Source organism: Brachyistius frenatus, unplaced genomic scaffold, assembly GCF_029030835.1.
Source record: "Brachyistius frenatus isolate BFR_SWC_R1_liver_20210118 unplaced genomic scaffold, ASM2903083v1 Contig_43, whole genome shotgun sequence".
Classification (NCBI taxonomy): Eukaryota; Metazoa; Chordata; class Actinopteri; family Embiotocidae; genus Brachyistius; species Brachyistius frenatus.
The window spans coordinates 329,151-345,893 of record NW_027210642.1 but is presented as its reverse complement, the minus strand read 5'-3'; the positions used below and the strand labels follow the sequence as shown (position 1 = coordinate 345,893).

Sequence of the window (16,743 nt, the reverse complement as noted above, 5' to 3'; positions counted from 1 at the left end):
GCTGCTGTCACTTTGTCTTACAGAGCGAGACGGGGAAGAGGGATTGATTCAGACACTGTGAGAGAGATACAGTAGATAGATAAAGAGGAGAGAAAATAACTTTCCTTTTTTTTCTCTATTATTTTCAGTCGTGTGTGTGTGTGTGTGTGGGAGGGGGGGGGATTGCAAAGCTGCTTAGTGGTATGATTCAGTTGGGGGATTTGAATCCGCTCTCACCCCCACTTCAAGCACAGCACTGGGGTGGAGGCGGACACAAAGAGAGAGATAAAGGGGGAGTGTGTGCATGTGTGTGTGAGAGTGAGAAACGGCGTAGGAGAAGCACAATCTGGTATAGCTCCATGTGAAAATGACCTACTTCCTGTCGGCTCGCTCTCAAATGGATTGCTGTTTTCTGATGTGCGGAGGAGAGAAGGGGAGGTCCTCCGAAGGGTTCGGGGGAGAGGTTGACGTGGCGCTGTTAAATGACGGATAAGGAGGTGGCCGTCGGGACCTTCAGTGTAGAATAAAATAAATGTTGTGTGTGTGAAATGTCAATTCTGTATGCATGGCATGTGCAGTGTGTACTCACCTGTGTATACAGTGTTTGTGAGCTCATGCTGTAAAACATGAATGTTCCGTGATGGGCCTCTATCTCTCTCTCCGTCTATGCAGTGTTAATTACCCAAAAAGGGAGTGCAATGGCAGTTAACTATCAGAGAGCCAATATTTGAGGGGGCAGGCCTCGCCAGATGCTCAGTGGTGTGTGTGTGTGTGAACAAGCAACAGTTTGCAAACAAGTTTTCCGTATGAACTTAAGAGGTGATCATACTGTGTGTCAGTGATGGGCTTTTCTGCTGCCCCCAATCATTTGAACATAACTCACACTGATCGCTGAATGTGTTTATAAAGCACCGATTGTTGCTTGGAGTTTCTTTGAAGAAAGTGTTACTATCAAAAAACTTTCCACTGCCTAAAATGTGCTGAGTTCACCTGTTGCAAACATACCTGACAGTTTCTGAACTACTTTATCACTCTCAGAAACTCTTTTTAATTATGGATCAGAATTTCTTATGGAGAGAATATCTGGATTTACTACATCTTGTAATCGTCAGGGTTGAACTATGATCCCCTCAATGGTCCACCTACCTGCAGCATAATATCAAATATTCATGAAAATAAAATAAAACAATCTGGAACTCCTAGTCCACTTTAAAAGGTGCTGTATTTAATCCTGGGTTTCCAAATGAAATGGCACTTCTGTCTGTTAGAGTATTAATTTAGGTCATGGGTAATGCCTTTGGGATGGATTCATTGAACAGGTATGCAGTGTCAAGCTTAATCCCCAGGACTCTGACAGGCTGGTCGGAAGATGAATTAATTTAATCCATCCTCATAACCCTGCACCCCCTTTCTCTCACTCACAACCTGCCTACTCTCTGTATTTTCCAGTACCTGAGGACCTGTCTTTGGAGGAGAGGGATGAACTGTCGAACATACGACGCAGGAAAAAAGAGCTTCTGGATGATATTGAAGTGAGTAACGCTTACAATGCTTCTATTTGTTTGCAAAGACCATAACAAGGTCAGGGTAATATGATCAGATCATTGTAAATAAATGAATTTAAGTTATTGAGGTGTGTTGCATCGCTGAATACTCTTCTGATGTAACGCAGAACAATGCTACATTACATTGAACATTTATTTTTAATATTGACGTGTAATACAGGCAGAAATGCTTTATTGAGATGATCCTTCTAAGACTGTGTTATTGATAATAAACACATAACTCAGCCAAACTGTAAGGAAATCTTTCAATAGGAAAACCCTTCACTCCACAGGATCTCTGTAGACTGTATTCACGTGTTGTTTATGTTAGAATGGATAAAGCACAAACTTCAATGTATTAAATAATTGACTGAGTCCTTTTCTTGCAGCGGCTGAAGTTTGAGATTGCAGAGGTAATGACTGAGATCGAGCAGCTAACCTGTGTGGGGGAGAGGTGAGTTTTGGTTCTTTTACTTTTTTGACTGATTCATTGTTTTAGGGCTGCGACTCATGTTTATTTCCATTATGATTAATCTGGTGATTATATTGTTGGTTAATAGTTTTGTCTGTAAATTGCCGAGAAAATTACAGAGAAAAATTCCCATCGCAATTTCTTAGATTTTGATTTTCTCATTTGTCCAACAAATAATGCAACAGTCACATATACTCAGTCAACAAACTAAAGCAGATATTGCTAACATTTAAGAATCTGGTAGTAACAGTCTTTTGGTATATTGTTCAATTATCAGAATAGTTGCAAATTAATTTTCCTTTGATCGACTGTTGCAGATATAAAATGGTTATAAATGACAGGAAATAGTTCAAAGTGCTTTAGGATATGAGTCGTGATTACTTGAACCTGCTTGTTATGTGAAACTAATTGTCTAAAACAAATTATTATGCAGGAAGCAGCAACGGCTTTTTGTGTTTTCATTACAGATGACTTAAATGATGAATCAATCATCAAAACAACTGTTAATTAAATTACCAAACAGCCAAGAGATAAACTCATTATTTGCTCTTTGTTTTGTCTCGACTACTCTTTTAATGTAAGACGTTGATACGTACAGTTACTTTCACCGTTGATCCTCACACCTGTTGTTTTGTGTGTCAGTGTTTACATGTTAATCCCCCATTGTTTGCAGAGTGAAGCGGGACAGTCCCTTGACTAAATGTTAGCCAAACAGTCTGTATCCACAGGCTTGTATTTGATTGGTTGATGAGGTGGAGTGAGGTCCTGTGTCAGCCTATGTGTGCTTGAGTGAGTGTGTCTCAGGTGCAGCTGGCAAAGGGGCTTGGCCTATTTTGGGCACAGACACACAAAGTTGGAGACATCCCTGTGGGGTGAATGCCAAGTGTGTTTTGAAGAAGAGTAACATTGAAATGGGAGGCAATATTCTTCCAAACGGCTGCAGAATGAGCTGAACTGAAGGGACGAGATGCACTTTTGATATACACCAGGTTTAACATATTTTCCATTTTTTTCAGAAGTAAATAAACAGAGTTATGCTATGTCCTGGACAAACCCTTCACACACACTGACCTATAGAACAAACACAGCAACAACAATGCACCCAACTGCCATGTGATGGACGTTTCTGTGTTTGTTTTTTTATCACAGCAAAACCACACAAAGAAACAAACAGATCGCCATGGGGAGGAAGAAGTTCAACATGGACCCTAAAAAGGTCACAACCCTCAATAACACTGTTGAATTACACTCATTGAGATTGAGCCTCTTGAATTCAATTTTAAAATATCAAAGAGCCAATCGTCAGGGCTCTTAAAATAGATCAAAATAGGTAACTGAAGTCTAATTGTAGTCTGTGTTCCTTTTTATTTTTTTTAATTTTTTTTTAAAAACAGGGAATCCAATTTCTTTTGGAGAACGATCTTCTCCAGAACACACCAGAGGACATTGCACAGTTCCTCTATAAAGGCGAGGGGCTCAACAAAACGGTCATCGGGGACTACTTAGGGGAACGGTGAGTTCTCCAGTTTTCCCTCTGTTTTCCTCCCACCTTTTCTTTTTCCTCTCCCAGTCTCTTTGTTGGATCTGTCCTGCATGCGCTCAGACGTGGGCAGAAAGCCTCTGGAAATTGGTAGTCTGGATTTATGGAGCAGAGCAGCGACAGGAGACCGTGCCACTAAAATAACTAAGGGGACATGTGGTTCTTATCGAAGGGAAGTTAATGGGGATAGGACTGTCAAAACAACAGGGAAAACATGCTGCCTGGCTCAGCTGAACACAGTGGTTTTCTGTCTGAATGTGGCGCAATAACGTATGCTGTGCATTTGTGTTTTTTCTCTTTTTGTTTAAATGGAAGCCTGTAAAAACTTAAAACTGGTGACACGTGTCCCTCCTCTCCTCCAGGGATGACTTTAACATCAAGGTCCTCCAGGCATTTGTGGAGCTTCATGAGTTTGCAGACCTCAACCTCGTTCAAGCCTTAAGGTAACCAAGAGCAGAAAAAGAAGCAAGGGCCCGCCCTTCGCTGAGTGTGTTCTGCAGTTTACAAGTGATGAAATGCAGCCCAAAGTGTCCAGTTTGACAAGTGCATCCATGAGTTTAAAGACTTCCTTAACACTGTACAGCTGTTTATCACACTATCAGACAGGATTTTACATCTCTCTTATCATGGCATCAGTATTCATCTGCCTTGACAGTTGCACAGTAAACAGCAGAATCACTCCGTGATGATATTACGAACGAATCTTCCAGAAATGTGGGCTTGATGTTCCCACTGTGAACTGACTGATGACTTCGCATTACAGCAAAGAAATATCTGACACATACAATATGGTTTGAAATTTACAGTGAACATGCAGATACTGGGATGCACATTAGCATCAATATTTCATGACAAGTCATTATATTCTCTCTCTGCCTCTCTGCTGTTTGCAGGCAGTTTCTGTGGAGCTTCAGACTTCCCGGCGAAGCCCAGAAGATCGATCGCATGATGGAGGCGTTTGCATCCAGGTACTGCCAGTGCAATCCCGGCGTCTTCCAGTCCACAGGTAATTCTCACACACACACACACACACGCACGCACGCACGCACGCACGCACGCACACACACACACACACACACACACCCCACACAGCAGATATGCGAGTCAGACACAGTCAGAGAGTCCGGGACAGCCAGACCACTCCAGACTTCAATCAATGCTTCTGACTGTCTGTCTTTCCTCACTAGACAGCAGGACCTGCTTGTGCTGTTTAAATCTTTACCATGTGGCCACACCTGGAGATCTTCCTAAAACACTTTCTGACTAAGTAGATATCTGCCCTCATGAAGATGTTCTGCGTCTGAACTTGACTGGACCTGAAGTCCAATTCATTTTCTACTGTAGTTGGCAGGTTGCTGACTAATCCCAGTGTAATCAGTATTCGTGTCACCAGCGGTGATAATGGAATTGATCACTGGTCAATAGCGGTCATTAGTGTGGTCTTGTCTGGTTTTCCTGTGTTAAGGAGGACACAGGTGACAGCTCAGGTCATGAATATTGATGTGGTGCAGTGGTGACACACCCAGACTTGGTTATTGGTCATCTCTCAGGACTGAAGCGCACAGGGTAATAAATTACAGTGTGGAGGATGTTGACTGGATTAGTTAGTGTGTGGATGGACGAGGTGGAGGATGGTGAGCAGGAGTTATGATGTGGAGTCGAAAGAGCAGTGGATCATGGGTGTGTGTGTGTGTGTGTGTGTGTGTGTGTGTGTGTGTGTGTGTGTGTGTGTGTGTGTGTGTGTGTGTGTGTGTGTGTGTGTGTGTGTGTGTGTGTGTGTGTGCGTGTGTGTGTGTGTGTGTTTGTGACTACAGGGACACTGTGTGTCTCATATTAGGCTTTTTGTTGATTAAATTCTCGTTTTTATTAGACAGAGTCCTAAATTTGGTGGTAAGAAAATGGATTGATGGATTGCTGACTAATTAATCACAAGTCCCTGGTGCTGTCATGTTTGGACTAGATTAGACTGAAGGAAATGTCACAAATTTGACTGTAATTTGCAGATTTTCTTTTTAATCCATAAACTCCAAACAGGAAGAAATGATCTTACACACACACACACACACACACACACACACACACACACACACACACACACACACACACACACACACACACACACACACACACACACACACACACACACACACACACACACACACACACACAGATGTGAGCCTTAGCTGCATTCTCTGTTTCTCACTGACACTGTATGTAATTACCTCCACAGACACCTGCTACGTCCTATCATTTGCCATCATTATGCTGAACACCAGCCTGCACAATCCCAACGTCAGAGATAAGCCCCCGGTGGAGCGCTTCATCTCCATGAATAGAGGGATCAATGAGGGGGGAGACCTCCCAGAGGAGCTACTCAGGGTGAGAGCTTACACTTTATTAGTTTGTTAGGGTTGACAAATATATCCCACGTAGTGTGTTTTTGAAACATTGTGTTGGTAAAAGCGTAAAGTGTGGATTCAATTAGATGCTGTTTTATGTTTTAGCACACAAAAGAAACCTATAGGTTCCTCAGCATGCAAAACGGAGTCGTGCTTGACTAATCGAGATGTTGCAGCTCAGCAGAATGAGATCTTCACCCGAGATACTGATGCCACTGATTTTTTTTATGATCTCTCAAACAAAAAGACATGAAGAAAAAAACAAGTAGCGTTTCCCACATACTGTAGGCTGGCATCTGTACCAAAGTGCCCTAGGCTTTATTCACAAAAAGTATTGAAGATTTTTTTGTAAAAAACTCTCCCAGCTCTGAGAGTCAGTGAGGTATGACTTTGTGTCTCACTTTTCCACACTGAAACAGAATGTATCATTGTTGTGTTTAATCCATCTGAAGGCTGGGTTGAATGTTTGCAGATGATGGAGGCAGGAAAGTGCGTGTGTGCTCGTCTGGATGTTTAAATGTGAACTAAAAGCTTTCCCGCGCTTCCAAATTTCCCCCATTTTTCTTTCTGCATCTAGAATCTATACGACAGCATCAAGAGTGAACCCTTTAAGATACCAGAGGACGATGGGAATGACCTGACGCACACGTTCTTCAACCCAGACAGAGAAGGCTGGCTGCTCAAATTAGGTTAGTGGGAGTGTCCGCACATTCAGCTGCTGAGAGAATGCAAGACATCCAGGATTACTTTATTTGGTTACTCCTGCATTTTTCCGACAACTGTGGCTTTATTCTCACGAGAACTTCAACTGAAGAATAGAAGTAACAGCCAGTCGTGCACTCTTTACTTGGTGGTGAAACATCAGGTTTTAAATACACTGAAGTGGATGAGAGATGAGATGCTCCTATAATTCTCAGTCAAACGCAATCAGATTTGAAGTGTTGCTGCTCGAAACATGTGTTATGTGTAGGAGCTGAAGGTGAGATTCTTAGATTCGTACACTTGTGCTAAAATGTGTACATTCATACAAACATTATCAGCGCATAACTACGCATACACCATTTTATATTTGAAATTTTTGTGCATTGTTTTTGCACCATGTTACCTTGAAAAAGGTATTCAAGTCAAAAAAAAAGAAACACACACCTTCATTCTTTTTTTTACTGTGTGAGTGTGTGGTAGGAGTGTATAGGTGGTGTATGCCATTTGTTCCGTTAGTTTTATGTCTGACTGTTCAACTGACCTTGCATACCTACACAGCATCTTGGAACCATTCATTAATTTTTTCCAGCACTTACAATTGTTGTTATAAGTTGGTTTATTATTATTGAACATAATAACTGTTTAGTAGCTTGTATATTTTTTTGTCATGGGGTAAAGAGCAAACTCACTGCAGGTGGTTAGGTTTATTACCATGTTTACACACACACACACACACACACACACACACACACACACACACACACACACACACACACACACACACACACACACACACACACACACACACACACACACACACACACACACACAGACATCTGGCTTTGACCTGCGCATTCTTCTACCTCTGTGTAACGTCTCTGTAGCCTCATCAAGTTTGTGAGTGCGAATGCAAATAGCCCCAATGTGGATCACAGACCTAACATGATTACATTCTAGTACAGCTCCTCCCTGGAGCCATTTCCCGCACTAGTTCTCACTGTAATATTCCTAATTTAACTCTAAAAATAAACCCTGGAGGATGTGGAGGAATAAATGCCTTTTTAGCAAATCTCTTTCCACGCAGAGCGGAAATTTGGCTGCACTAATTCAATAGCCAGAGTCTATTGAAAGGTAAGGAAACCTGGAGCTTTTGTAATTATGTGTGGCCCATATAGGCTCCAGTAAAGGGACTACGAAAACAGGAAGGAAGTGCTGTCCCTAATCAGGAATGTTAGATCAATGCTGTTGTGGTCATTTTCAGGAGACAGGTCACAGGTGAGGATGGAGTCGAAGATTAATTCAGAAAACTTCTTTATTGGACATGCAGCATGGTGACAAGTTCACAGCTTGCTGGGCTGCAAAGTTCTCCAACTTCTTGAGAAAAACGTAAAGCCTTTATACACTCCCGTTACATAGTCATGTAGTGGAACGTACTTTTCACAATCAGTCACGCCCCTGTCATGGGTACAATTGTTGTGCCCCAGGTGTCACCTGACTAAGCATAGGTCTACACATGGATGTCAGCTGACTAGCCGTATGTCCATACATTTAACAAACACCCATTGTTGTGATAACACTACATCACACAAAATAACTATCATTCACTCCTAGAACAGACAATAGTCCATCGATAAGCACAGAGCACATGCAGGCAGGTTGCCTTTAGTTCTGCTTTAAGTAACACACCATTCGTGTCATGTGATCAAACAGAGTTCCTCTATGAACAGCAGTAGACTGTATGCATTGTCAGTTTCGCAATCGCGCATATAGTGTCGCGACAATAGTATGTTATGCTATGTTAGATGTGTTACTAATATGTAATGTTATAAATCATAACATGTATATGAACAGGAGATATGAAAAATCTCCACAATGCACACACACATGTTTCGATTAATATTTTTTGCAACCATGTGTAAGTGCTGGTATTCATGCACACACCAGACAAGAGTCTCGCACCAGGAGAGCTTCCTCAGTGTCTCTGCTTTATATCTGTGGTGGTTTCCTCCAACATGAGGCTCTGTAGTCACTGCCGTAGGCAGAATCCTGCTTCAAACCAACATGTTGGACATATGCACACATCCTGTCTTTGCTTTTGTTTTTTTTGGATGTAGTTTACACCAGTTAACACGTGAGGTGGTGAACTTGCTCGTGTGTGTGTGTGCGCGCGCGCGTGTGTGTGCGTGTGTGTGTGTGTGTGTGTGTGTGTGTGTGTGTGTGTGTGTGTGTGTGTGTGTGTGTGTGTGTGTGTGTGTGTGCGTGCGTGTGTGTGATGTTTGTGCTCCTTCAGGGGTGCTTGAGGTGCCACGTTAGGTTCATATCAAGTGCTAAGTTTGCTCTGCTCTCCTGGGAGCCAATAAGGTTTTATCCTGTTGCCTTGAAAAATGAATAGGCAAAATCAGTAATAATTTATCAGTTGCCTGAGTCATCATTTGCCTGAGCTCTTAGTTAGGAGATATCACACTGGTACATTGTAATCGCATACAAACCAGCTTGCCTGCATCTTTCTGGAAGTCAAAGTGAACTGTTTTCTACAGTTTTATCCTTATCACCGAATTACATTTAAGCTCCCATCCCACAATGGTGGCAATACAGAACATTTACTGAAACACATTTTGGAGAGGTGCGGCCATAAACACTCGAAACACCTGTTTAGCTTTTCTTTTTTTAATCGTGTCAACAAGAGGGGCGTTTTTAAGAAAAATATTGAAATAAAGCCAAAACATTCAACTCAGTCTACATTTATATGAGAAATGAGTACAGATCTACACTGGCCTGTTTTCACTGTTTCGCAGTGTTTTAAAATACAAGAGCATGTAGTTTATTGTCAACATTAAACCTTTCTTTACATGTTGGACTGGACACAGAAAAGTAGATGACAGGATGACAGGAAAACCTAATCTAATTGATTTTTCAATGGCATGTGGAATTATGTATATTTAATTGTCACATGACATTTTCATGTGGTTGAGGATGGGCAGCCGAAGGAAATTAAATTACAGCAGTGAACTAATGAGCAAACATTAGGAATCAATAATGTAATTTGCATTCTTTTTCCTTTTTTCATTGATTAAGATGTTTTAGAAGAGTCATTTCTCAATCACGTTCAAATATTTGTATTTGACAACGCTGTATCAGAAAACACAGTGGATGTGGGTCAGCTTCATTAATAAACCTCACATTCCTGCTCTTTTTCCTGAGGGGAGACAGCCAGTCTGTTACTGCGGCCATTGTGTCACTTCCTGTCTTCTCTCTATCTTCCCGTCAGGGGGCCGAGTGAAAACCTGGAAGAGAAGGTGGTTCATCCTGACGGACAACTGCCTCTACTACTTTGAATACACAACTGTGAGTCTCATACAAAGATGATGATTTATTAATGTAAGGCAACTTTGCAAGTAGGTGTGTTTTAGCACAGTTTGCTAATTTTATGATCACTCTCTCAACTTACAGTTACAGTCCTTTTTAGCATGTCAGATAAAAGGATTTCATCATTATCAAAGCTACCAAATCTTTTTAAGAAAGAGAACTTCAGCACACCGGTATCCTATAATTTCCACTTACAGCCACAGTGGAGAAATATTTCAGTCTTGTTTTAACTGTCATTAATGGGCATTAATTGTCACTGATCAAATTAGGACATGATTAGGACAATTATTGCGGGTTATTAAATCCTGCTTGTCACCTTATTGTTTGCCTATTAGTCAGTGGTCCTTGAAGATTTTTTTTTAGCAGTGCCTCTGTGTCCTTGCTGCTACGTTAGCACTGTCCTCTCTCTACCCTCGTATTATCCTTTAGGATGCTATCATTATGTCCCGTCTTCTGGTCTGACTGCTGCATGCACATATTATCTGGTCCGCTAAAGAGCAGTGAGGACGAGAGGATGGGGCGGGGGGGACGGGACAAGGTTGTGTTCGATTCTAGTAGAATACGTCACATGATTTATTTTTTCTCTCTTCCCTACAGAAACTCCCTTACCTCCATTTTTTTAATCTCTGTTTATGGTTGTCTGTTTGCGTCTTAACTTCATCGTGTGATTTTCTTTTCGATTCTCTCCCTCTCTTTTCTTTTTCCTCCCTCCTGCCTCCTCCTTCCCCAGTGATACTTCTCTGAATCTATGATCTACCTTGATTGCCTACTTTTTACTCCTCTATCAGTTGCTCTCTGTTTTTATTCACTTGGTTGTTTTTCTCCATCCTCTCATGTTTCTGCCTCTGATCCCTCTCTCCTTTAGGACAAGGAGCCTCGTGGGATCATCCCACTGGAGAATCTCAGCATCAGGGAGGTGGAGGAGCCCAGGAAACCTGTGAGTGTTGCCTCATTAGAAACCACAGCCTTAGATCAAGTGCCTCTCTCCTCTTGGTTTCAGTATTTATTTATTTTTATTTTTTAACATTTCTTGGTCAAAGCTTATTATCTGATAGCTGCAGACTTTTAAAGCCCTCCACTCTTTGTCCCTCCTCCAGAACTGTTTTGAGCTCTACAACCCCAATCACAAGGGCCAGGTGATCAAAGCCTGCAAGACGGAGGCAGATGGGCGTGTTGTTGAGGGCAACCATGTGGTATACAGGATATCAGCACCCACGCCAGAGGAGAAGGAGGAGTGGATTAAATCTATCAAGTAAGATTCATCAAAATAAAAAATGGCACATAACCCCATAAAATTGATTTTTTTTTTTTTTTTTTTTTTTTTACAACAATTAAAGATAAGAAATGTTAGTTAGGCAAATGTTGTTCACTGTCTTTGTGCTAAGCTAACAGACAGCTGGTTTATTGACCATCCAGGATACCGAGGATGTTGTCCCTGTTGTACCTGAGGTTAACAGAAATCACAAGAAGGGCAGCTGCAGCAAATGATAACCATTTTCCTGTAATTTTTGATTTCACAGTCACATGACCAATGGAGCGTAACTTGATTGGCTTGATGTTGGTTCAATATCAGACAAACGATCGGTTATCCCATGTATCCTATATTAATTTGAATGTTGGTATTTGAATTAGACTTTTCTCTCATTAGAGTTTGAGCTATTTTAATCGGCCGATAGATGAGGAGTTTTTAAAACTTCCATTTTTCTTTCTCAATTTGTAAACATAACATTTTTTTTTTATTTTATACTAATCTTTAAGTAAAAATGTAAAGATCAGTGGAAAAAAACATGCTAGAGATTGAGGCTTTGTAATTTGTACAAATTTATAACCCCTTAAATATTAGGGATATGCTTTTCAAGCATAAATGTTTTTTTTAAAATTTGCTTAGAACTATTAGATTATTAATCGACTTTTATTTCTAACGAAAATTTTGACGGCAAGTTGTCTTTGCACGTTTCTTCTGTTCGCACAGCGCCACCAGCACCACCCAGTTTTACTTGGCTAAATTCGCAACTTTGGCAGCATCATATTCTTCTCATTACATTGTAATGGTGAAGAAATGGTGGTTATTGATATTTGATTTAAACAGCAGAACAGACAAGAGAAGTGTGTTTTCTTCCTGTCAAATACCATACATAGCTCTCGCAGTAATGATTACCTTGCAGTTAGTGACCTAAATGCTGGATGCTCCGTAATTGCCTGCATAGAAGATGGTGCAATGTCAAAGAGAGTTGGCTCAGCAGAACAGAGCACTTGTATACTGTAATATAGTGCAATCCCCCCCCCTCCTCTTCCTCTCTCCATACTATCAAAGATAATTCACGGGGGAAGTGATGAAGGATTAGTCACTGCTTATAACACACTAGGGGTGAGCCAGCAAACCCAGCAAACATATCCAGGAGAGGCAGCTCCAAACTGGGCTGACACATTCGCAGCCACGGAGGCTAATGAGCCACAGCTTGCGTTTCACTAGAGGGGTCCAAGAGGACTTGGGGCCTGGGGAGATAAAAGGCTTTTTATGGAAATGATGACTTCCCCATCTTCTAAAGTAGAGTTGATCACAGAAGCAGGGCCATATCTGCTTTTCTTGAGTCACAAACACACAGACCCAGATAATGCAGGACCAACTAGGTCGATTGTTGGGCTGTTGTCTTATGAATTACTGTAAAAATGAAAGGGTGTATTTTTTATATTTCCCCATTCCATTTGTACATACTTTTGAGGACAGAAATGGAGAAAAATTGTATATTGGTCACGGCAGGCTTGCTCAGATTTGATCACTCTACAGTGCAGTTATTGTTTCTTAAAATTGGGTTGTTGAAAACGACAATGAGCAGCATGAAAGAGGCGGACTCATACACAGACTCATTCTTTAGCGTGTGGCATTATAAAGGGAATCAGAGATATCCGCAGTGGGGGGTTGAGCCTCTTCTTTCTTTGTGTTGGTGCTAACAGGATTTAGCAGCCATGAAACTGGGCTTCTCAGTGGAGCCCAAATGGCTTCCTGACTAACTCGCTCCCATTGTACGCTGCCTTTCCATCGCTTTGAAAAAAAAAAAGAGCGGGATAGTGCAGAAGAGTCAATAATCTTGAGCACTATTGTTTGCCCTCCCTCAGACCTATACACCTGCAGAATAACAGGAGGCAGAGTGTGCAATGGTATGTTTTACTACGTTGTTGGCAAGGTTCTGGAAGAGGGAATTGGTGAGAGGTTCCAGCAAACCAGAGTATCAAGAAAATAACTTGGGAGGGGGGATTTCCTCTTCAGAAACCATGGAAACCAAACTAGGTCACTGCACAAACTTTTTTTTTTTTTTTTTTTTCCGATCTAGTTAAGGCAGGGGTTTGTATAAATGTGCCTACATTTCCATATCAAAGCTGTTTGAGACCCTCCTCTCATGTGGCCTTCTTATTTATTTCATCGCTGTCCTTTGATTGGCTTCTCCAGGGCCAGCATTAGCAGAGACCCCTTCTACGACATGCTGGCCACCAGGAAGCGGCGCATCGCCAACAAGAAGTGAAGACGGACAATCTTGTCAACCTCCGAACCACTCCATCTTTCACTCCCTCAGTTCACGAATACATAAACCACAAACTGCAACGCTGGTTCACCACAGAATCGACTGTCAACCACCGAACTGGCTTCTACCCCCAAGACAAACCTCAGTTTCCTCCCCTGGACTGTCTACAAGTCATGTGCACGTGTTGGGGAGACATCACACAACACTGAGGGGACAGCAAAGCTCCAAGAAACACAGATATGTAGACCTTGTTCTTGTATGGAGCAGCACTACAACCAACCAGCCGGTTTATTTCTCCTCCATCTCATACCCCCCCCCCCCACCCCAACACACACCCACCCCACTCATGGTCATATGTTTTTAGGTCTCCCTAAAGCACAACTGCCACGTTTCAGGTGCACATGCATGCATGTGTTATTATAGACCAATATGTTTGTGTGTATGCAGCCGTGTGCATGCTATCAGTGCACACAGCATCTGCAGTATGGGTGCATAAGAGATGCAAGTGTTCCCTCCACTGTGCTTTATGAAAAGGTTGTTGTAATTCAAAATCAGAGTTCAGATGTATGGTCGTCTACACAGGGCACCAAATGTAAGGGTAACTTTTGGAGGGAGGAGGGTGGGAGGGGGAGACAGAGGGGAATATTTTGGGAGGTGGTGGTTGAATCGGTGCAGTATAACTTCACCTGGACCATGTCTGCATCTTACTCTGGTGCTGAATTCTTCTCTCCAGGTGCCATGGCTGAAGCCTTGCTCAGAATAACCTCAAAAAAAGACAGCTTACATTTAGGTTACTAACAAAGCATAGCAGTCTTGAGTCAGCTGGGCTGATTTCATCTATTCGTGTGGAGCAGAGAATTTTTGAAATGTGCATACTTTTTTAATTTAGTTGAGTATGGTGCTTTTGCTGAGGCTTCAGATTGAACTTCCTCTTTGGACTTAAGGTTGTAATCCTTAAGATTTCAGTGCTGGTTTTCTTTGGCTAGATCTAGTACTGTATCAAACATTTACCTACATCACATACAACAAAAGAGAAGCTCCTTTACCTGTTTGCAGTGCAGCCAAACAAACATGGTTTTAACAACTGCAGCTGACCTTTTTGTTAGCTTGTTAACTTTTTGAGAAGCTGCCTGCTGCTCTTCATCAAACAGCGGACTGTGCCGGCTCCTTTTTGTTCCATTATACTCTTGCAAAAAACGGAATCAATTGCTGTCAGCACTAATCTTTGCTACATGTATTCCTTTTCCTGTGACTGCTTCTGAATTAAAACCACCCGTTTAATGTTAAGTTTAGATTGGAAGATGAGAGAGTGCAGTCACCTTATATTTCTGCAACAAAATTGGCCTGCATTGTATGTGATGTCATGTTTGTGATGCAGGTAAAGAGTGAATATTGATCAGAGCACTCACAAACAGTGTATGAGTGATAGTGTAGTCAGACAGTGTAATCATTTACTAATTATAAAGATTAAGCAGGCTAGAATGATTTCAAATTCACAGTGCACATGTTCAGTCAAAATGTGTCCATCCTACAGTGAATGGGAAATGAAGAGAACATTTATAGATAGGATGGTCGTGAAATATTACAGTACCTTAATGCTGCATTACCTGCCCTTCTAGTTTCTTGCGAATCCCTCATTCATGTGAAGGCCGATTAAGTCCAGCGGGAGGATGGCAGACTCCACCACTAATAACAACAAAAATAAACGTTTAGTTCACGCACATCCATTAACTACCTATTGCTAAAAGAAAGCTAACCAGAATGTGATCTGATTTCTTAAGGATTATAGCTATAAAAGCTCTTTTATTTAAGAGAGTCTTATCAGTCCACTGGGTGGGTTTTATTTATGGCTGTGCAATGGCCTAATAGGTACCAGTCCGATTAAGCTTTTTTTTTTTCTTTCTCGTCTATGGCCTATGTCAGTGAAGGTCGATGTATTGTTGTGACCCTGTTTGCATTTGGTTTCTACTCCTAAAGATCCTTGCTTGCGTTTGTATTCCTCTTTAACAATTTATATATTATAACCAACTATCATTTTTTGTATTTATTTTCATTTGTGAAATGGTTTAATACTACCTGTAAATGTAAAACAATGTATGCTTAAGTTATGTATGTATATATCTATAATGTATAGGTTTCTGGTCTCTTTGTTGTAGTATGCGCACTCTGTGTAACATGTTTGAGCTGAGTGGCAAAAGTTGGCATCAGCTGAAGTTTGGGGTCTTCTTTACAAAAGCCTTAAACATAATCATTAGAAAATATATGATGATGATGATGGAGAAAATTGGTCAATAACTGACAAAACTGTTAAAAAGCCATGACTGATGAGTGAGATAAATGGTTGTATTTATGAAGATTATAATGAATATGTTGATTATAGTAAAGTAATAACAGTGATGATGATGATAATATAATTGATGATGTCAAAAACACCAGTAGTTTTCTATGTGATTGTAAAATAAAATGAAAGCCTTGTGATCAGGGCACAATATTATCTTCTACTGCCCTGTGTGGGCTTATAGTTACATTAACTTTTATATTCTCTGTAAAAGCTATTGGTCACGTTGTACATTACGTGTATCTACATAAAGTATACCTAAAGCTTAAAGCAGATTTATGGTGTATTCATTATTGATGCTGGTGCTGACCTACTTATGTGCACAAGTAATGAGCTACAATTAATGAAACGCACTGATACTTCCAATGAGGCAACATGACAATCTTTTTGAATACATATGTCATCCTCCATCGTGCACAGCAGTGATGTGTAATGGTACCTAGTCAGAAACATGGTCAGTTAAGAGTAAGTAGAACGGGAAAGGTGAATGAGAACATGTTGGATCTGAGTGAGAAGATGTGGAGCACAATGACTTAATAAACAGCACCCTCTACAGGTTGTATAGTTAAAAAGCAACAAAAGTCTAATTCTGTCAGTGGAATTGCATCCAATTTCTCTCAAAATATGAAGTGTGATCACCACACACTTTGCCATACAGAATGCCATCATTTTATCAAAGCATGTCTAAAGTACTAAAAGTGCTGCACTGCTACCCAAATGAAATTTCAAATATCAGTTAAATCTTTATTGTGTCTGCTGTCACAACCTGGCTCAAAGCTGGACAAAGGAGGAGAGACCACACGAGTTGCAGCTAATAATAAGTTTATCATTACAGAATTAAAAAGGGAAATAATGTGCAAATGAAACAACCAAAACGAGGTA

General features: G+C 41.0%; 1 protein-coding gene across 1 annotated transcript in view; it reads left to right on the top strand.

The window, feature by feature from the left end:
• Nucleotides 1–16,131, top strand: part of LOC138623332 (cytohesin-3) — a 37,718-nt gene extending 21,587 nt beyond the window's left edge. Inside the window, exons 2-13 of the mRNA XM_069702797.1 lie at nt 1,429–1,511; nt 1,913–1,977; nt 3,145–3,211; nt 3,390–3,508; nt 3,898–3,978; nt 4,429–4,541; nt 5,766–5,914; nt 6,512–6,623; nt 9,905–9,981; nt 10,868–10,939; nt 11,100–11,254; nt 13,451–16,131. Coding sequence (XP_069558898.1) covers nt 1,429–1,511; nt 1,913–1,977; nt 3,145–3,211; nt 3,390–3,508; nt 3,898–3,978; nt 4,429–4,541; nt 5,766–5,914; nt 6,512–6,623; nt 9,905–9,981; nt 10,868–10,939; nt 11,100–11,254; nt 13,451–13,523 — 1,166 coding nt within the window. The 3' untranslated portion in view covers nt 13,524–16,131. The remainder of the gene's footprint in view (nt 1–1,428; nt 1,512–1,912; nt 1,978–3,144; nt 3,212–3,389; nt 3,509–3,897; nt 3,979–4,428; nt 4,542–5,765; nt 5,915–6,511; nt 6,624–9,904; nt 9,982–10,867; nt 10,940–11,099; nt 11,255–13,450) is intronic.
• The last annotated feature ends 612 nt before the right edge of the window (nt 16,132–16,743 follow it).